The following is a 17,308-nucleotide window of genomic DNA, read 5'->3' as shown; positions in this document are numbered from 1 at the left end:
GGACAAATTAGAAATTCAAGTCCTTAATAGTTCGATTCAAGGAACTGAACTCATGTCATTAATACAACATATGCTAGTATCTAAAAGAGAAAATCCCCCCCAAAAAAAACCTTATGCCAAGTCAACCTCCTAAGTCTGTGTGTGAGGGAAGGTGGGGGCATGCCATCAACAACATATCTGTAAGTAAAATTGAAATAGACTGCTGGCCCCAGATGCTATACAAGGGATCCACCTGTAATTAACGGGCTCTTAAAACAGGGGTTGACTAGGCCCCTGACATGTAGATCCCCATGTAACACCCCAATTTTACCTATTAAAAAGCTGAGAAGTGAGGAATGCAGATTAGTTCAAGACCTCAGAGCTGTGACTGAAGCTGCCTGAGACATCCATTCCCAATCCGTATACTCTACTGACCAACTTACTAAGTAACAGTAAATATCACACTGTGTTAGATCTAAGGGATGCCTTTTCCTATATCCCACTAGATCCTGAATTCCAAGAACTACCTGCTTTTGAGTGGGAAGATCGTGCCTCCAACCAAACACAATAGTACTGCTGGACTGTTTTACCTCAGGGTTTCAAAAACTGCCCCACCATTTTTGGGGAAATTCTGGGACAAGATTTAAGAGAATTAAATTCAGAAAAGTAGCACTATATTACAATATGTAGGTGGTATTTTGACTACTAGTCCCATCCAGGAGGTTTCTGGCCAAAATACTTTATCCATGTTCAATTTCCTGGCAGACAGGGTTTATAAAGTCTCAAAGAAAAGGCCCACTTTCTAAGGATACCATAAAATAAATACTTGGGGTTTTTAATGTTTTTTCCAAAGATTTTATCTATTTATTTTACTTTAGAGAAAGAGAAAACACACAAGCGACTGGGGGGGGGGGGGGAGGGAATCTCAAGCAGTCTCCTTGATGAGTGTGGAGTCTCAATCCCACAACCCTGAGGTCATGACCTGAGCCAAAATCAAGAGTCCACTGCTTAACTGACTGGGCCTCCCAGATGCCCCAGGATTGATTATTTCAAGAGGACAGTGAAGCCTCCCTCAAGAGAGAAACATGTTGCTATGTCAGCTAGCTCCACTGAAGACCCATACTCAGTCTTCTCATTGGGTAAAAAGAGCCTCAGGACTGATTCTGGCTAGTGTTAAGTTGGCTGTCCGAGTAGCTGCCTCTTAGTGAAGTTTCATATGTTATAAAGTCACTGCAAAGAAACAGATGTCATAGAAACCTTAGCTAAAAATACAGGAAATGTCCTCAGAAACTTTGGAATTTCCCTAAATTCTTTAGCCAAAATAGTACTAGACAACAACTAGCCCCAGACTACTTATTAGGAGGGGAAGGAGGAGTATGTACAGTAACAAACGTGCTGTACCTGGATTAATACTCAAGTTAAGTGGAAATAGACATTAAAAAAAATCTTCAACCAGGCAGCCTGGCTACATACTTTCAACCAAAAAGGAAGATCCTCTGATGAAGTCTGCAGGCTATTTGACAGCATTACCCAATATTCCACGGTTTCTCCCTTTCCTGAGGCCACTAATAATCCTACTGCTCTTAGACTACTGTTTAGACCTTGCATCATTAACTGGTACAATTTGTATACAAATGTGTGGACACCAAAAACTACAGATGGTAGTAACACAATGACAGGAGCAGCTTGGGAGTAAACCTGGTGACCCATAGGCATATCTAAAACTAGCTGAGGGAAATTCTGCTCTACTAACAATCTAGATGACCACAACCATGTCTGGCAGGAAGTAACTACAGAGATTGACCTTCGCCCTGTGTCCCCTAAGAATGGGCAGCAGAATAAAACTAGAGGAGGGATTTGTTGCCTGCTAGACCCCAAGACCTGACCTTTACTACCCACCTGCTTGAACTCACTGACCTCTGTCCCTCATTTTTCTTTAATGTCTTCTTTCCATCTTCTCTCTTAACTCGGGCAAATGGAAAACGAAATCACACCTCAAGCAACAGCAACCGCTGAGAACAAGGCCCAGACACCCAGAGCAGTTTGAGCCTAACTCCTGAATCTCACCTGCGCAGGTGTAACCATGGAGAGACCTCCAGAATGACTGACAACCACTTTTACCTCAAATCTCCATTCAAACAGCACAAGCACCATTGACATAACATTGAATGTACATATGTGCTGGCATGTCTCCTTAAGAAACCAGCTTATGGGGCGTCTGGGTGGCTCAGCGGTTGACCATCTGCCTCCAGCTCAGGTCATAATCCCTGGGTCCTGAGATCGAGTCCGCATTGGGCTCCTCGCAGGGAGCCTGCTTCTCCTTCTATGTCTCTGCCTCTCTCATGAATAAATAAATAAAACCTTTAAAAAATTATGCCTTCTCTACTACAATGACAAGGATCCCCTTTCTAAATATTCATCCCCTCTCTAAATAAAAGGAACCTGTCCACCACCTCAGGGAGTCATGGCTTTGTAAGTTATTGTTCATGATCTCCTTATTTGCTGCAATTTCTCCTTTGTACGAGGACTGCATCTGGTGCAGTCTGTATGTGTGACTCACCACGGTGCTAACTCAATTTAGTTTGGTTACAGTGGCACCTATCAGGAAAATAAAGAATCTAGGCCATTGTAGGCCCTGCAGTCCTAGGATCCACCCCTTTCGGGGGGGGGGGGGGCTGTCTCCATTCTGAAGCTCTGCAGAGAGATCATGTGTCACAAGAGTTCTCTTCAAGATGAGATTTCTGTTACTGAAAATGCAGCTCTTTAACCTCACAGGAGCCCATCGGCACCTTGGAAGTCAGTATATAATGAGGGGCGCCTGGGTGACTCAGTCGGTGAAGCGTGTGACTTCAGCTCAGATCATGATCTCAGGGTCCCGGGACAGAGCCCCTGGTTGGGCTCCCTGCTCAGCGGGGAGTCTGCTTCTCCCTCTGCCCCTCCCTCCCGCTCCGGCTCTAATCAGTACATAGTCTTTAAAAAAAATTAGAGGACAATTTCATATCTGGAATCTTCACCCAGTTCCCCAAATCTGCACCTCTTGAAACTTTCTATCCCCTAGAAACTAGAGCCATTGAGGCCAAGGACGAGGGACCCCATCCAGAGCTCCTGTTGGAGCTGAGAGCCAAGAAGCCTGCGCGGCCAAGGGCCACCCTCACGCACGCGCACGCGCCCCGTCCCGGGCGCAGAGGCAGGACCCCTCGCTCAGAGCCGGGAGGCCCGCGGAACTCAAGGCGCGGGCCCGCCCCCAGAAGTCCCCGCCCGCCGTCGGGTGTCGGCTGCGGAGTCCCGGGCCTCTTCCCCACCGAGCGTCGCCGACGCTTCCCACCGGGCCCACGCTCTAACCTCTGCTCCTAGGAAGATGAGCAACCAGGACCTTGAGAATTACTGGGAAATCTGGAAACGGGATTTCGGGCTTCACTAAACCTGTTGGCGCAGGAGGGGGACCGGGAAGATGTCGAAGCTGCGCGTGCTCAGCACTGTCCTCGGCCAGCGCGCAAGTTCTGCTGGGTAAGCAAACTCGACTCGGGACTACGTCTCCCGTGACCCTTCGCGCGCGCCTTATTAACTATGTAAATAAACTTCCCTCGTTACAGTGTAGGGACGCTGTTGCTGCGGCAGGTAGGTAACTTGGAGGCCGCCCGCCTGCTACACGGCCCGAGGGTAGAACCTACCTGTGGTCCCTCAGTGCATCCTGATGAGGAAAAAAAAATCTTTGAAAGACTTTGGCGGACATTATGGGGATTTCATTACAGATTAGCTATTATAGGATATACTTAGTTTTGGAGATACATACTGAAGTATTAAGGAGTGAAATATATCTAATTTAACTAAAAATGTTTCAGCAAACAAGATAAATACGGCAAAATATGAAATTAGTATAGAAAATGGTTTATGGGTGCTCACTTTTATTTATTATTCTGAGATTGAAAATAGAAACTTCAATAAAAGAAGGAAAAAGTAAAAAGACCTGGGTGTATCTTCTAGATTCAAAACTAATAAAAGGAAGGCATTTGTCAGTTATCAGTTCTTGTGAAAAGGGAACTTATTAAAATATTTTTTTAAATGGAATCCGGTAATACAATAAGAAAATAACATCCCTACGAAGCAGAGTTTGTCTTGAAATTGAAGAAAAGTAATTTTTAAAAATTAAAGAAGCAATAAATTTTTTAAATTAAAATACATGCATACTTAAAAAAGATTTTAAATAAGCAAGTACTTCCCTCAAGTAATTCTACTTTTTGGGTGATATGCTCTTATAATTCAAAGATTTCTATTATGTATGCCCTTCGCGGTTTAGTTGAGTCAATATGAATATCCAAGAACTTATGGGTAAAGTATACTTATCCACAAAGTACAATAACAGGCAGCAGCCTTTAAATGTGATAGAAGTATATTAAATCACACAAGAGATATTCAAAATACATTTTGAATTTAAAAAACACGCCAGTAACAAAAGAGCTATCCATAAAATGTGTGTATTCATGGAGATATGACAGTGTCTGTCAGAAGGTAAGGGCCCAAATAGACATTACTTCCAGTTGGGCAATGTAAATGTATTTATTGTGTCAGTGAGTCTGTGTCTTTTCATTTTTGTGAATGGTTATTTCTGTATAATTTGTATATTTGTGTGTGTCCATCAGTTGTGGGAGTGACCATTACAAACCCTCTTGAGAATAAAGCAGGTACTGGGTGGCCGGGCGGCTCAAAGGTTTAGCGCCACCTTCAGCCCAGGGCATAATCCTGGAGATCCGGGATGAAGTCCCACGTCAGGCTCCCTGCAAGGAGCCGGCTTCTCCCTCTGCCTGTGTCTCTGCCTCTCTCTCTGTCTCTCATGAATATATAAAATCTTAAAAGAGAGAGAGAGAGAGAGAAAGGCAGGTACTAACCACACATAATGGTAAATAAAAATGATACATTTATTATGTAAAAACACTTGTATATCTATGCATTAATTATCCTTCATCAGTAAATAAAAACTAGGGATCCCTGGGTGGCGCAGTGGTTTGGCGCCTGCCTTTGGCCCAGGGCGCGATCCTGGAGACCCAGGGTCGAATCCCACATCGGGCTCCCTGCATGGAGCCTGCTTCTCCCTCTGCCTGTGTATCTGCCCGTCTCTCTCTCTCTCTCTGTGACTATCCTAAATAAATAAAAATTAAAAAAAAATTAAAAAAAACCTAGACGCGTGGTTCCCCAACCCCAAATCTGAAATCATTTATTCAGGCAGAATTCTAAGATGGCCCTTTACTTTTTTTTTAAGATTATATATTTATTCATGAGAGACAGAGAGAGAGAGAGGCAGAGACAGGCAGAGGGGGAAGCAGGCTCCATGCAGGGAGCCCCATGTGGGACTCAGTCACAGGACCCAATATCACACCTGAGCCAAAAGCAGACGCTCAACTGCTGAGCCACCCAGGTGTCCTGACCTTTTCGTTTTATTTATTTATTTACTCTTGTTTAAAGATTCTATTTATTTATTCATGAAAGAAAGAGGCAGAGGGAGAAGCAGGCTCCCCGCAGGAAGCCAGATGTGGTCCCGGAGGAGGATCATGCCTGGAGCCAAAGGGAGACACTTAACCACTGAGCCACCCAACGGTCCCCCGACCCTTTATTTTTATTCTCTCTCCAAAACTGCCCAACCAGAAAACTGGTGTGTATGAAGAGGACTTGGGCTGTCTCCATTTTGACCTCAGACTTTCCAGTTGGTTTCTTCTTTCTAGCTTGTCCCTTGGCTCAGGTGGAAGACCAAGAGGGCAAGGACTCCCACTCCAACTACGCTACCCTCTTGCAGAATGAGGAATGCTTTCTGCCCTGGGGGCCGCACCTCTGTTTGACTCCCAAGGCCATGATGCATTGGACTTTCACTGCCTACCTGCAGTACCCACTGTGTTTACCTCTCCCCCCCCCCCAATTTTGTTATATAAACCTGGAAAAACTTTAGCACTTTGGAAGAGAGCTTTGAGCTGCCAGTCCATTGTCTTCCCCGTCTTCACTGGCATACATTCCTTTCCTGTATCAGTATGACTTCTCTCTCCGCCCTTGGACCCTGTCAGCGGTGAGTGGTGGGACCAGGTGCTTCTGCACCTCCGAACGCCAGGAACCTGCGTATGGATACACAGTAGACGTATACACAAATATATGTATATGTATTTTTAGCTGTGCGGATTTTGTGCTTTAAAATCAATCTTACAAAAATTTTAATATTTTAGTCATTACTCTGAATGGAAACTCATTTATGTTGTTGGCACAAGAAAGAGTCAATTACTGTCATAAAGTCACTACTGACCGGGAAATCACTACGTATTCAGTATAGATTCCCTAGTGAAAAGAGTTAAAGTATTTTATACCATTAGCATAAACTGAGTAAAAACCTCAGACTGTGTACTCTTCCTTTGGGCAGTGGTACGTGTGGCGCTGTCTTCTGCTGGTCTAGACATATTTTCTCTTTATTACAAGTATCATGTCTCATTTGGATAATTTTGAAAGCTTGAATTCAGATGTTACAGGACATTATTCTCTGAATGTACTATTGTGCCTGGCTACAAGTACTTTATCAAGCGGTCGTTTTGTTGTCAAGCCCCAGATGGCGGGTGCCGGGTCGCACCAGCAGCACCTCCAGAAAGTCCCAGCAGCGCTGCGGCGGCTGAAGGCGGCGCGTCACACGCCGTCCGGGCGGAGGCGCTGCGGGGCCTCCTGGGAAGCCGGGCGGGGGCGGGGGCGGGGGCGGGGGCTCTTGCGCACGCGCGATTCCATCTCCTTTGGCTAGTCGGCATCTCCCGCGTCACGCCTTGGGGCGGGGGAGGACTCTGGAGCCTCGGGTCTGCGCGGGGCGGCCGAGGGCGGGGCCCGGGGTCTGCGCGGGCCGGTAGCGGCGGCCGAGCCCACGCAGGTGTGTCGGAGCCCTCTCTGCGGGTGCGAGGCCGGGCGCGGGGAGATGGCTGTTGGCGGCCGCGCCGAGCCGGAGACCTTGGAAGCCGCCGCCCCCGTCTGAGCGCCGGGCTGGCCACGGAGGGCCGGAGCGCGGAGCCCGGCGGCCCGAGGCGGCCCGAGGCGGCCGGGGGACTTGGCGGGGCGCGGGGGCGGCCGGGGGACTTGGCGGGGCGGCCCGGGCGCGGGCTGAGCGGGGACGGGCGGGGCCGGGCCTGTGACGTGGACCCCGGGCCCGCCACGTCGGCGCTGGCGCTGGCGCTGTCCGCCCGGGACCGGCGGTCGCCTCGGCAGGGCCCGCACTCTCTGCAGGATGACCCCGGTCACCACAGGGGTGGCCCGCTGTAGGGGATAGGGCCGTGGACGTGAAGCAGGATGAGGACTCAGTAAAGGTGAGCTGCTTTTGTTCTTACAAAGTTTGCTGTCCTTTTCGTTATTGGCTTGTTTGATCATCATCATCATCATCCTTGAATCGGTTTCAATCGCCTCCATCCTAATAAATAGGAATCCTAAGGGTTCAGAGATAAATCGGTGCACTCAGCATTAGCGGAGGAGGATGGGTCAGCACTCACCCATCTCACTCTGGTTCGTGTTGTTTTCACGCTAAAACCAGTGTCGGTATATTTGGTACAGAAATTGTCCCTGATTAAAACTGTGGCGTGCAGTGCACCTAACCCTACCACCAAGTATTTATTTCCAAACTTCTAGAGGCTTCCGCGGAACTCCTGTATCAAAAGGTGAATTAAGGCCCTTCCTGCATTCTCCAACACATTTCTATTCTCAGCGGGTTTCAGGTAAACTGAAACCGCAAGTTGAGCCCTGAATTTTAAGGCTTATTGGAGAAGCTGGGAATCCTCTCCAGCCCCAAGGCTAGTTTTTAGACAAAAACTGGAATTTCACCCGCGCTCCAGGCTAAGAAAGTGATAGACTGCCTCTGGCTGCTGAGTCTGGGTTACCAGGCATTTTGTAAGCATCATGCCCGCTGGAAGAGGGTTCTGTTATCCCAGCATTATGGCATCTAGTTACCTTGTGCCACCCAAAGTGTCTGTTCTGGGATTTATGGTGTCATATTATTATTTTAAGAAGTTTAGATCTGTGCAGCTGTCAGAAGATCAGCAGATGGCCATGTCAGAGTTCTTCAAGGCCTAATTAACTTTTACCCTAAGGGCTCGGCCCAAGGGTGGAGCCAACAATGAATTCCAGGGTGTCATCTAGATGTGTGGCACTGAGTGAACTGACAGAATCAAAATAGTACTGGAAAGCTTGTTCAAAATTATGTCATTCATTCTTCCTCACATCCAATATAGTAGCATTGAAACCAAGTCACTAGGTTTGCTAATAGCAGACACTAGCATAGAACAGAAGTCTCGGGGATCCCTGGGTGGCGCAGCGGTTTCGCGCCTGCCCTTCGCCCGGGGCGCGATCCTGGAGACCGGGGATCGGGTCCCGCGTCGGGCTCCCGGTGCGTGGAGCCTGCTTCTCCCTCTGCCTCTCTCTGTCTCTCTCTCGCTTTCTCTCTCTGTCATGAATAAATAAAAATCTTTAAAAAAAAAAAAAAAAAAACTCTCCAGGTCGTCCACTGTACCATGTTTAAGTCACAACAATTTTCTTAGAGAAGTGATTTTGGAGAAACTGCAATTTAGGGAGACAAAACACACTTTTGAGGGCTTTGAAGACTTTCTAACTTTGTGGAGTTTATAATATTAACAGGAAAAATCGTTATGTAACTTAAACACTTTCCTGTATTTCTTTTCAATGTTATTTGAAATACCAGGTTAGGGGTCCGTAATTTGGATATATTATTATACACTTTGCCCAGCCTATTATTGGATGTTTAAGTTTTTTATTCTTTTGTGTTATTAAGTGGACACAATTTTCAAAACAGCTAGCAAGAAAATGTTTAGATTCACTCAAAATTTTCCCAGATCCATCAAGATTATACCAGAGTCACCAGTGTACAGGCAGGTACTCCTTTATCATGGTCCTTCCTATTCCTTCTCATGGCTCAAAGGGATGTTTTCCTAAGGGTTTTAAGGGTTTATGTTTTACTAAAATGTATGGAAATTTCTTTCAGGTGATTCTGGAGCTGCAAGATAAGGTCTCTTAAGACTTCTATCTTCCAACTTTCACTGTTTTGTCTTCATAGTTTCTATCCTTTACAAAGAACTGCAGAAAATGAACAAGTATCAGGTGCGTCATTTATTTAGCTCTTACTGTGTGTATATGTGTGTGTTTCTTTTCAGTGAGTTTTATGAAAGACAACCCATACATTGAACTAAAAAGTGCAAACAGTTAAAAATCACCTTCAGGGAAAATGCTCTTTGAATATCACAGCAGTTCCAAAGCATAGTCTGCAGACTTCTGGGATACTCAAGGCCTTTTTCCAGGGCCTGTGAGGTCAGAACTTAATACTAAGATGCAAAATGCCTTTTACACTAATGGTGTAAAAGCAGTGTTGACTAGGTTGCTGCCTGTTGGCATGAATTATGACAGTGATAGCAATGACTGTATTTCTCTGCAGTGAACTCACAATAAAAAACTGCCACCATTACTTAAGGATGACCTTGATGAAACAGTAAAAATTACTAATTTTATTAAATCTTGACCTTGAATACATGTTTTGTTATTCAGTATGACAAAATGGGAAGTTCACATAGAGTACTTTCACTACATGCTGTGTAATGATGGTTGATTGTCTAGAGGAAAAGTAGTTGTGCAATTAATCTGTGGGCTCACGAAGCCACCTTTTATATGGAATACTATTGTTACTTGAAAGAGTAACTGGCAGACAAATTATGGTTATTTGGATTGGTATTTACCAAACATTTTCTGAAAAATGGCTTAAGTGAGCCTGTCACTTCAAGGAAAATAACTTTCAGTATTTTTTGCCAATGTTAAAAGTTGAGCTTTCATGTGAAAATACAGATTTTTAGAAAACTTGTATTCTCCACTGTGAAGCTGACTTAAAGACTTTTCGGAGAAGATTGGCGAGGATACTAACAAATGTGATAATATGTTTTATGTGTGTCTGCATTTGAGTAATATTTCTGATGCATGTGCTCACAGGCAAATAAGCAGTTTAGGAGGACAGTGTGACACAGATATGAGGAACAGAATAAGGTGGTTAGGGAATGCCAGTCTAAAAGGTAGTATTTGAAGAGAGTCCTGGTTAAATGAGAGTCCTGGTTAAATTCCAAGTAGAATTCTGGGGGAAGAGCATTCCAGGAAGAACAGCAAATACAAACACTCTGAGGCATGTTCCAGAAACAGCATTCAGGACATTGAAGCGACAAAGCAACCTAGGGGAGAATGATCTAAGAAGGAAGATCAAAGAGGCAGAAGGGACTGTAATATGTAGGACCTTGTAGTCTGAAGGAAATAACTAAATTTCAATTTTATTTATTTAAAAATCATACAGTGTATTTGGCAATCAGTTTCTCAGTCCTTTCATAAACACTTGACGTAATCAGTCCTATGTAATTCTAATTCTCACAGCCCAGCTTTTGAAATGGTTTACTACCAGATCATAAATTTTTAGTGTGGACATATCTGATATTAACTAAAAATCATAGTCTTTGGGCATGAGGGTGGGGAAAAAGACACTCGAAAGAGGGAGAAATAATGTAGGCGGAAGCTCAAAATACATAGCCCATTCAACAGTTTGCTTTAGTCTTGAACGTCTCTTTAAAGTGACGTTTGCTTTAGTCTTGAATGTATCTCTTCTAAGTGACATTCTCCTTATCCAGAATTCATTCAGGGGTGCCATGATTTTCCCATATTAGGCTCTGTAACTAATTTCTGACTGGCCAGTCTGGACAACACAAATGACTAGTGAGCCTTTTTGTTTTGTGAAGTAATTTTGAGAGCAGTCGGAGATCCCTGGGTGGCTCAGCGGTTTGGCGCCTGCCTCTGGCCCAGAGTGTGATCCTGGAGTCCCGGGATCGAGTCCCACGTCGGGCTCCCAGCATGGAGCCTGCTTCTCCCTCTGCCTGTGTCTCTGCCTCTCTCTTTCTCTACGTCTATCATAAATAAATAAATCTTTTAAAAAAATTTGAGAGCAGTCATCACTAACAACTCTTGAAAAAGTTTATTTTATGCAGATACCATAAGTTTTTGTTTGTTCATAGCCATTTTGGCCAAATTAGATGTTCTTTATTTCTTCTTGCATCTCTCAAGTTGTAATGGCATAAATTTCTTCTGTTTGAAAACATCCTTTATGTTGTTTTTATTCTGCTTACTTGCTTGTTTTAGTGAGGGCCTACTGGTGGAAAGTTCTAAGTTTGGTTTATCTGAAATATAAATAACTTTTTCACTGTGTATAGCACTCCTTGTTGACAGTTCTTATATTTTGAAACATTGAAAAGCATTCATTATCTTCTACTGATAGTACTGATGATTGACCTTTTGTTAGACCTCTAAAGTAAATTTATGTTTTGGGCTGGTTACTTTTAAGATACCTTATCTCTACTGTTTCGGATGTGTGGATTTTTCTTGATCCTGATGAGATGTTTGTTGTACTTCCTTTGGGTTGAGTATTTTGAGTATTACAGTGGATCTCCTTTATTGACTTTTAAGCTCTACTTTTTTCTAATTTCGTTTATTATTTAGTCTGAAGATTACATTTTTCACCATTATCTGTGTCTTCAAATATTTATCCACGAACGACATAATTAAATTCAGCAGCATAATTCTGTTTAAACCCTCCCACCAGTGTGGTCCTTGTTTTTATATCTCACTTCTCCATATATTTTTAACTCCAAATACTTGTTATTTTTTTCTTTAATCAGTATTAATTTTTTTTAAAAGCAACTTAACGTATATGTCTGTGGATGTGTGCATGCATGCATAAAATAGTGTTTTATGTTTGTACAAGTATCTGTGCTTTGGGTGCTCTGTATTCTGTCCTACAGGTTTAGGATTCTCTCTGATATCTTTTCCCTTCAGCCTAAGCAACTTATTTTATCATTTCATGTAGCACAGGAGTTATGGTGACGAATTCACTTTATCTTTCTGAAAATGTCTTTATTTCATCTTGGTTTGCGAAAGATATTGTTGTCAAATATAAAACTATACTTCAAGTTTTGTTTCTGCATTTATAGGATGCCTTTGTCTTCTGATGTTTCTGATATCATTCCTCATCTTGTTACTCAACAGAAAATAACGTGTCTTTTTTCCTCCACCAGTGCTTAAGATTTTCCTCTTATCTTAGTTTTCAAGAGTTAGATTTTGATGTGCATAATTATCATTTGTTTTGGATTTATCCCTCGAGGTCAATAAAGGTTTATGGATTGTTGCCTTTCATCATTTCAGAAAGTTCTCAACCACTTACTCTTCAAGTATTTTCTTTGTCCCATTCTCTTTTTTCCTAAGATTACAGTTATACACAAATGTTAGAGACAATATAAATAACACGCAAATGTCTCAGATGCTCTACTTAGTTTGGGGTTTTTTTAGTCAGTTTGAATATTTCTGTTGAACTGATTTTTCAAGTTCATGGTTTCCTTCTTTTTTTCAATTCACTTTCATTCATAAGCCCATAAAATCCACTTCTAATACGGTATCTTTTAATTCTGAAAGTTCCTGTTCTGTTCTTTTTCTGCTATGGTTCTCCATTCTTTCATTTATATTGTCTGTTTTGTTACCTGGTCATTTAATTTTCATTATAATTACTTTAAAATCCTTATCTGCTAATCCCAACATCTAGGTTATCTGCTTCAAAAGCCTTCTTTCTTTGGTATGTATGAACACTTTCTACTTTTTTTGCATGTCTCATAATTCTTTATGTGCTAGACACCTTATAAAAGTAGAGATCAAAGTTCCAGCTCCAGAAAAACGGCATATCCCTTCTTCTGTCTGGTTCCCAAGTCAATCTAATAGGTAGTTGAACTGACCATGGACTTTAGTTAGATTCAGTTCACTAATGATTTCAAATGGTTTAAGGGCAGGATCAAGGCTTTACCTTCAACTGAGCTTGGGATCAGAGCACCACTGAGGCTCCACTGATGTGCTCTATAGTCTAGCCACCAGCCTCCCTTTGGGTGACTGAGAAGTTCCTACCCTGCAGAGCTTTCACCATCTGAGACATCTCTTCCTGCCATGGTGCTCTGCTACCAACCTTTGGAGGGTTGTTGCTGTATACTCAGTAGAGGCCTATGGGGAAGACTGGTGGCTGTTTATATTTCAGACCATTCATATTGATTATGGAGCTTCCTATTTGGTTCCAGAAACTGCTTCCCCAACTTAAAATAAACTGATCACTTTGAAACATTTGGCGGCAAGTGAAGAAAAAAGAAAAAAAAAAGAGTTCTGATACTAGGATTCCATAATTTAGGGACCTTTTGAATGTGAAACCCCCAGTCACCTGCTGTATCAAACAGCAGATTGGTGTTCACTTCTGTTGTAACTGGAGTCTGCAGGGATTCTAATAAACCACAGAAATCCATAAGCAAACATTAACATTTTGTTGAGTTGGACTACTTCCCTCTCTCCTTTACTTACCCCTAAAAATGAGTCATTGTGGTTTTCTTTTCTTTTCTGGAGTATTCATCTCTTCTGAGTTTTTTTCCTTTGTTCATCTTTGGATTCTCAGTTCTCTGATAGGTTTTAGAAAACTTGTAATTTTCTAAGTTAGGGGATTGTTCTTATTGTTAGTGTGAGACCCGCTTCTCTTTTGTCTTACTATATTACATTCAGAACCAGCTTTTTATCCTATGGTCAGGATGCTAGCTCTCAGCTACTTTCTGCTCTATGAAATTTGAAAATGTCCCGAAAATTCAAATTAAAGGTATAGAAAAAAACTCTTATTTTTTTCTAGGATCTTGATCCCTCCAATTTTGGTGCATATATTTGATGCTTTCATACAGCCACTTTTAGCATGTTTTCTGAGTTGTGGTTTTTTACGTTTATTTTTTAATAGTGGAAAATCTACATAAAATTTACCATTTTAACCAATTTCAGCTATACAGTTCAGTGGCATTAAGTACATTTCACATTATGGTACAGTCATCACCACCATCCATCTTTAGAACTGCTTTCATTTTGCAAAACTAAAAAAAATTATTTTACAGATGTTATTTGCTTATTTGACAGAGAGAGACAGCAAGTAGTAGGGAGTAGGGGGAAGGGCAGAGGGAGGAGAAGCAGGCTCCCCACTGAGCAAGGAGCCGGATGTGGGGCTCAATTCCAGGATTCCAGGACCATGCCCTCATCTGAAGGCAGACACATAATCAACTGAGCCACTCAGGTGCCCCAGAAAAACTGAAATGGTAACCATTAAACAATAACTCCTTATTCTCCCTTCCACTGGGAACCACCAGTCTACTTTCCCTCTATAAACTTGACTATCCTAGGTCTCTTGTATAAGTAGAATCACACAGTATTTGGCCCTTTAACTGGCATATTTCACTCAGTATAATGTCTTTAAGACCGGTCATGTAGCATGTGACAGGATTTCTTTCCTGTTAAAAGCTAAATGATATTCCATTATTTCTATCTACCACATTTTGTTTATGCATTTGTCTTTTTTTGCTATTGACATTCTTTTTTTTTTTTTTTTTTTAAGATTTTAGTTTTTTTTTAATTTATTCATGAGAGACACAGAGAGAGGCAGTAACACAGGCAGAGGGAGAAGCAGGCTCCATGTAGGGAGCCCAATGTGGGACTCGATCCTGGGGCTCCAGGATCACACCCTGAGCCAAAGGCAGATGCACAACCGCTGAGCCACCCAGGCATCCCTGCTATTGACATTCTTTATTAAAAATCAAGATTTTACACTTTTTAATGAGTTCCATCTTTCCTTTTGCATCCAGTTAACTTCTGTTTATGCTCATACTTACCTTCTGTGATGCAGCCTCTTCTCTCCTTTTAGTTGTGGAGTTTGTTCGGCTAGTCTTGGGGTTGTTTTCTTGGTTTATTTACACTGATGGGAGTTTTATCTAGTTGTACCAAGGGAGGAGGCGAGCCTAAGGGTCCTCCTATTCCACCAATATATTCCCAGCCTCCTCTTTTTGCATTCATCTGGTGATAGACACTTGGGTTTTTTGCACCTTGTGGCTATTATTAATGTTTCTATGCATATTGGTGCACACATATCTGTTGGAGTCCCTGCTTTGAGTTCTTATAGATGTGCAACTTGAGTGAAATTGCTGAATCATATGCTAATTCTGTGTTTATGTTTTTGAGAACTGGCTTTCTGTATTCTCTGTAGAGGTTACACTATTTTATATCCTCACCAGCAATGTATAAGATTTCCAGTACCTCTCAATCCTTGCCAATATTTGGTATTTTACTGGGCTTTTATGTTGTTGTTATGTTGAAAGTAGTCATCCTAATAGGTATGAAGTCATTTTTGTTTTGTGCTGTTTTATTGTCTTTATTCTTTAAATTCCAGCAAAATTCACTTTTTGGGTATACACTTCAGTGAGTTTTGACACATGCATAAAAGCATATAATCATAACCACAGTGATGCTATATATGCCCCAAAATTCTCTTGGAACCCCCAAAACTAATCCTGGCCATCACCAATTTATTCTTTAACCCTATAATTTTGCCTTTTCCTGAATATCATATAAATTAAATAATATGTAGTTTTCTGAGAATACCAACTTTCTTTTAGCATAATGCATTTGAGATTTAATCATGTTGAATGTATTCACAGTTCATTCTTTTTATTGCTAAATAGTATTGAGCTGTATCTGTGTACCCACTTGGTTAACCCATTCACCACTTGAAAAACATTTGGGTTTCGGTTTTGTGGCAATTATAAAAGGAGCTGTTATAAATAGTTGCATTTAGATTTCTGTGTGTACATGGATTTTCATTTATCTTGGGTAAGTACCTATGCATGTGTTTGCCTGGGTCATATTAAGTATTCTGATTAACTTTATAAGAAACTGCCAAACTGTTTACCAAAACAACAGTACTATTTTGTATTCCTACCACAATGTACAGATGTCTACTTGTTTCACATTCTTGTCACCATTTTGTATTGTCAGGTTTTTTTTTTCAAGTTGTGCTGATAGGTATGTAGTGGTATCTCATTATGGTTTTAATTCGCATTTTTCCTAAAGACTAATACATTGAAAATGTTTTAGTGTGCTTATTTGCTACCCACATATATCTCCTTTTGGAGTGTCTATTCAAATTTTTTGTCTATTTTTAAATTAGACTGTTTTATTATTGATTTTGAGAGTTATTATATGAACTGGATATAAATAATTTCTTAGATTTGTTGTTTTCAAATATTTTCTTCCTATCTGTGCCTACACTTTTCACTCAACAGTGTCTTTCACAGAGCAAATTTTTCTGACCTCTAGATTTTTTTCTTTCTAAATTCTTTTAGTGTTGTATTTGATGAGTCTTTGCTTAACTAAAGGTCACAGAGACTTTTTCCTATCTTCAAAGAATATTATAGTTTTACATTGTACATTTAGGTTTATTATTCATTTTGAGTTGATTTTTATACAAAGTTTAAGTTCTTGGCTAAGGTTCATTCTTTGTATATGGATACTCATTTTTTTCCAGCTCCATTATTGAAAAACAAATGTATCTAAGTTACCTTAATATATATTTCCTTGCTATGTATACAAATAGATATAGAAATGATTACAGACATGTATACATGAGTTAATATACATACATATTTACTAACTCTGCTGAGAATACCTATAGTCAGTGACACCCTAGAAGCAATGAACATACCCAGCACACAGATCTTAGTTCTAAACACTATTTGCCAATAAAAAGGAACCAGAGGGGCACCTGGATGGCTCAGTCTATTAAGCAGCTGACTCTTGATTTCAGCTCAGGTCATGATCTAAGGGTCCTGGGATCAAGTTCTGCATTGGGTTCCACACTCAGTATCCTGCTCCATGTTTAGTGGGGGAATCTGCTTGAGGATTCTCTCTCTGTGTGTGTCTCTCTCTGTCCCCCTTCCTCTGCACCCACCCCTGATTGCACACACACTCTAAAATAAATAAATCTTTTAAAAAAAACTATGGGACCTGAATAACATGGAGAAATTACTGATTTTAGGGCGAGGGTAGAAAAATATAAAATAAGCCCAGATAGTTTTGTAGTATCAAAAAGTATGTGCTCAGAAACCGAATGATGGGGACATGTCAAATGGACATAGCCAACATGAAACATCTTCTCATGGGCAAACTGGAAAAATTTAAGCAACAAAATAAATAACTCACTATTTGATTCTAACGCAAAGCATTAAATATTTGAGGCCATAATGATATAAATAAATGAAAAAATAAACGGGAGAAAAGAGAACTCCTCTACATGAAGAATTAGAAATAATATACGTAGATATTGCCAACTCCTATAGGTAGTGCTTATTCTATCCCTCTTTGAGTATGGGCTGGAGTAATGAATTGCTTTTAAAGAATACTGTATGAA

General features: G+C 41.5%; 2 protein-coding genes across 7 annotated transcripts in view; one reads left to right on the top strand and one right to left on the bottom strand.

The window, feature by feature from the left end:
* LOC606925 (zinc finger protein 260-like) overlaps nucleotides 1–3,493 on the bottom strand; it is a 40,788-nt gene extending 37,295 nt beyond the window's left edge. For all 3 annotated transcript variants that reach the window (XM_038533785.1, XM_038533786.1, XM_038533787.1), the window contains exon 1: nucleotides 3,322–3,493. The gene's annotated coding sequence lies outside the window, so the exon portion shown is untranslated. The remainder of the gene's footprint in view (nucleotides 1–3,321) is intronic.
* Nucleotides 3,173–17,308, top strand: part of LOC479185 (zinc finger protein 25) — a 35,009-nt gene continuing 20,873 nt past the window's right edge. The window contains exons 1-2 of one of the 4 annotated variants that reach the window (XM_038533792.1): nucleotides 7,098–7,295; nucleotides 8,978–9,093. In XM_038533792.1, the coding sequence (XP_038389720.1) occupies nucleotides 9,079–9,093 (15 nt within the window). In that variant the 5' untranslated portion in view covers nucleotides 7,098–7,295; nucleotides 8,978–9,078. Of the gene's footprint in view, nucleotides 3,487–7,097; nucleotides 7,296–8,977; nucleotides 9,094–17,308 lie in introns of those variants that run through there. The other 3 variants (XM_038533789.1, XM_038533791.1, XM_038533790.1) reach the window with 3 other exon arrangements.

The sequence above is a fragment of the Canis lupus genome, chromosome 4 (assembly GCF_011100685.1).
Source record: "Canis lupus familiaris isolate Mischka breed German Shepherd chromosome 4, alternate assembly UU_Cfam_GSD_1.0, whole genome shotgun sequence".
Lineage (NCBI taxonomy): Eukaryota > Metazoa > Chordata > Mammalia > Carnivora > Canidae > Canis > Canis lupus.
Note: the sequence above shows the minus strand (reverse complement) of the source record. Positions and strands in the feature narration are given on the sequence as shown.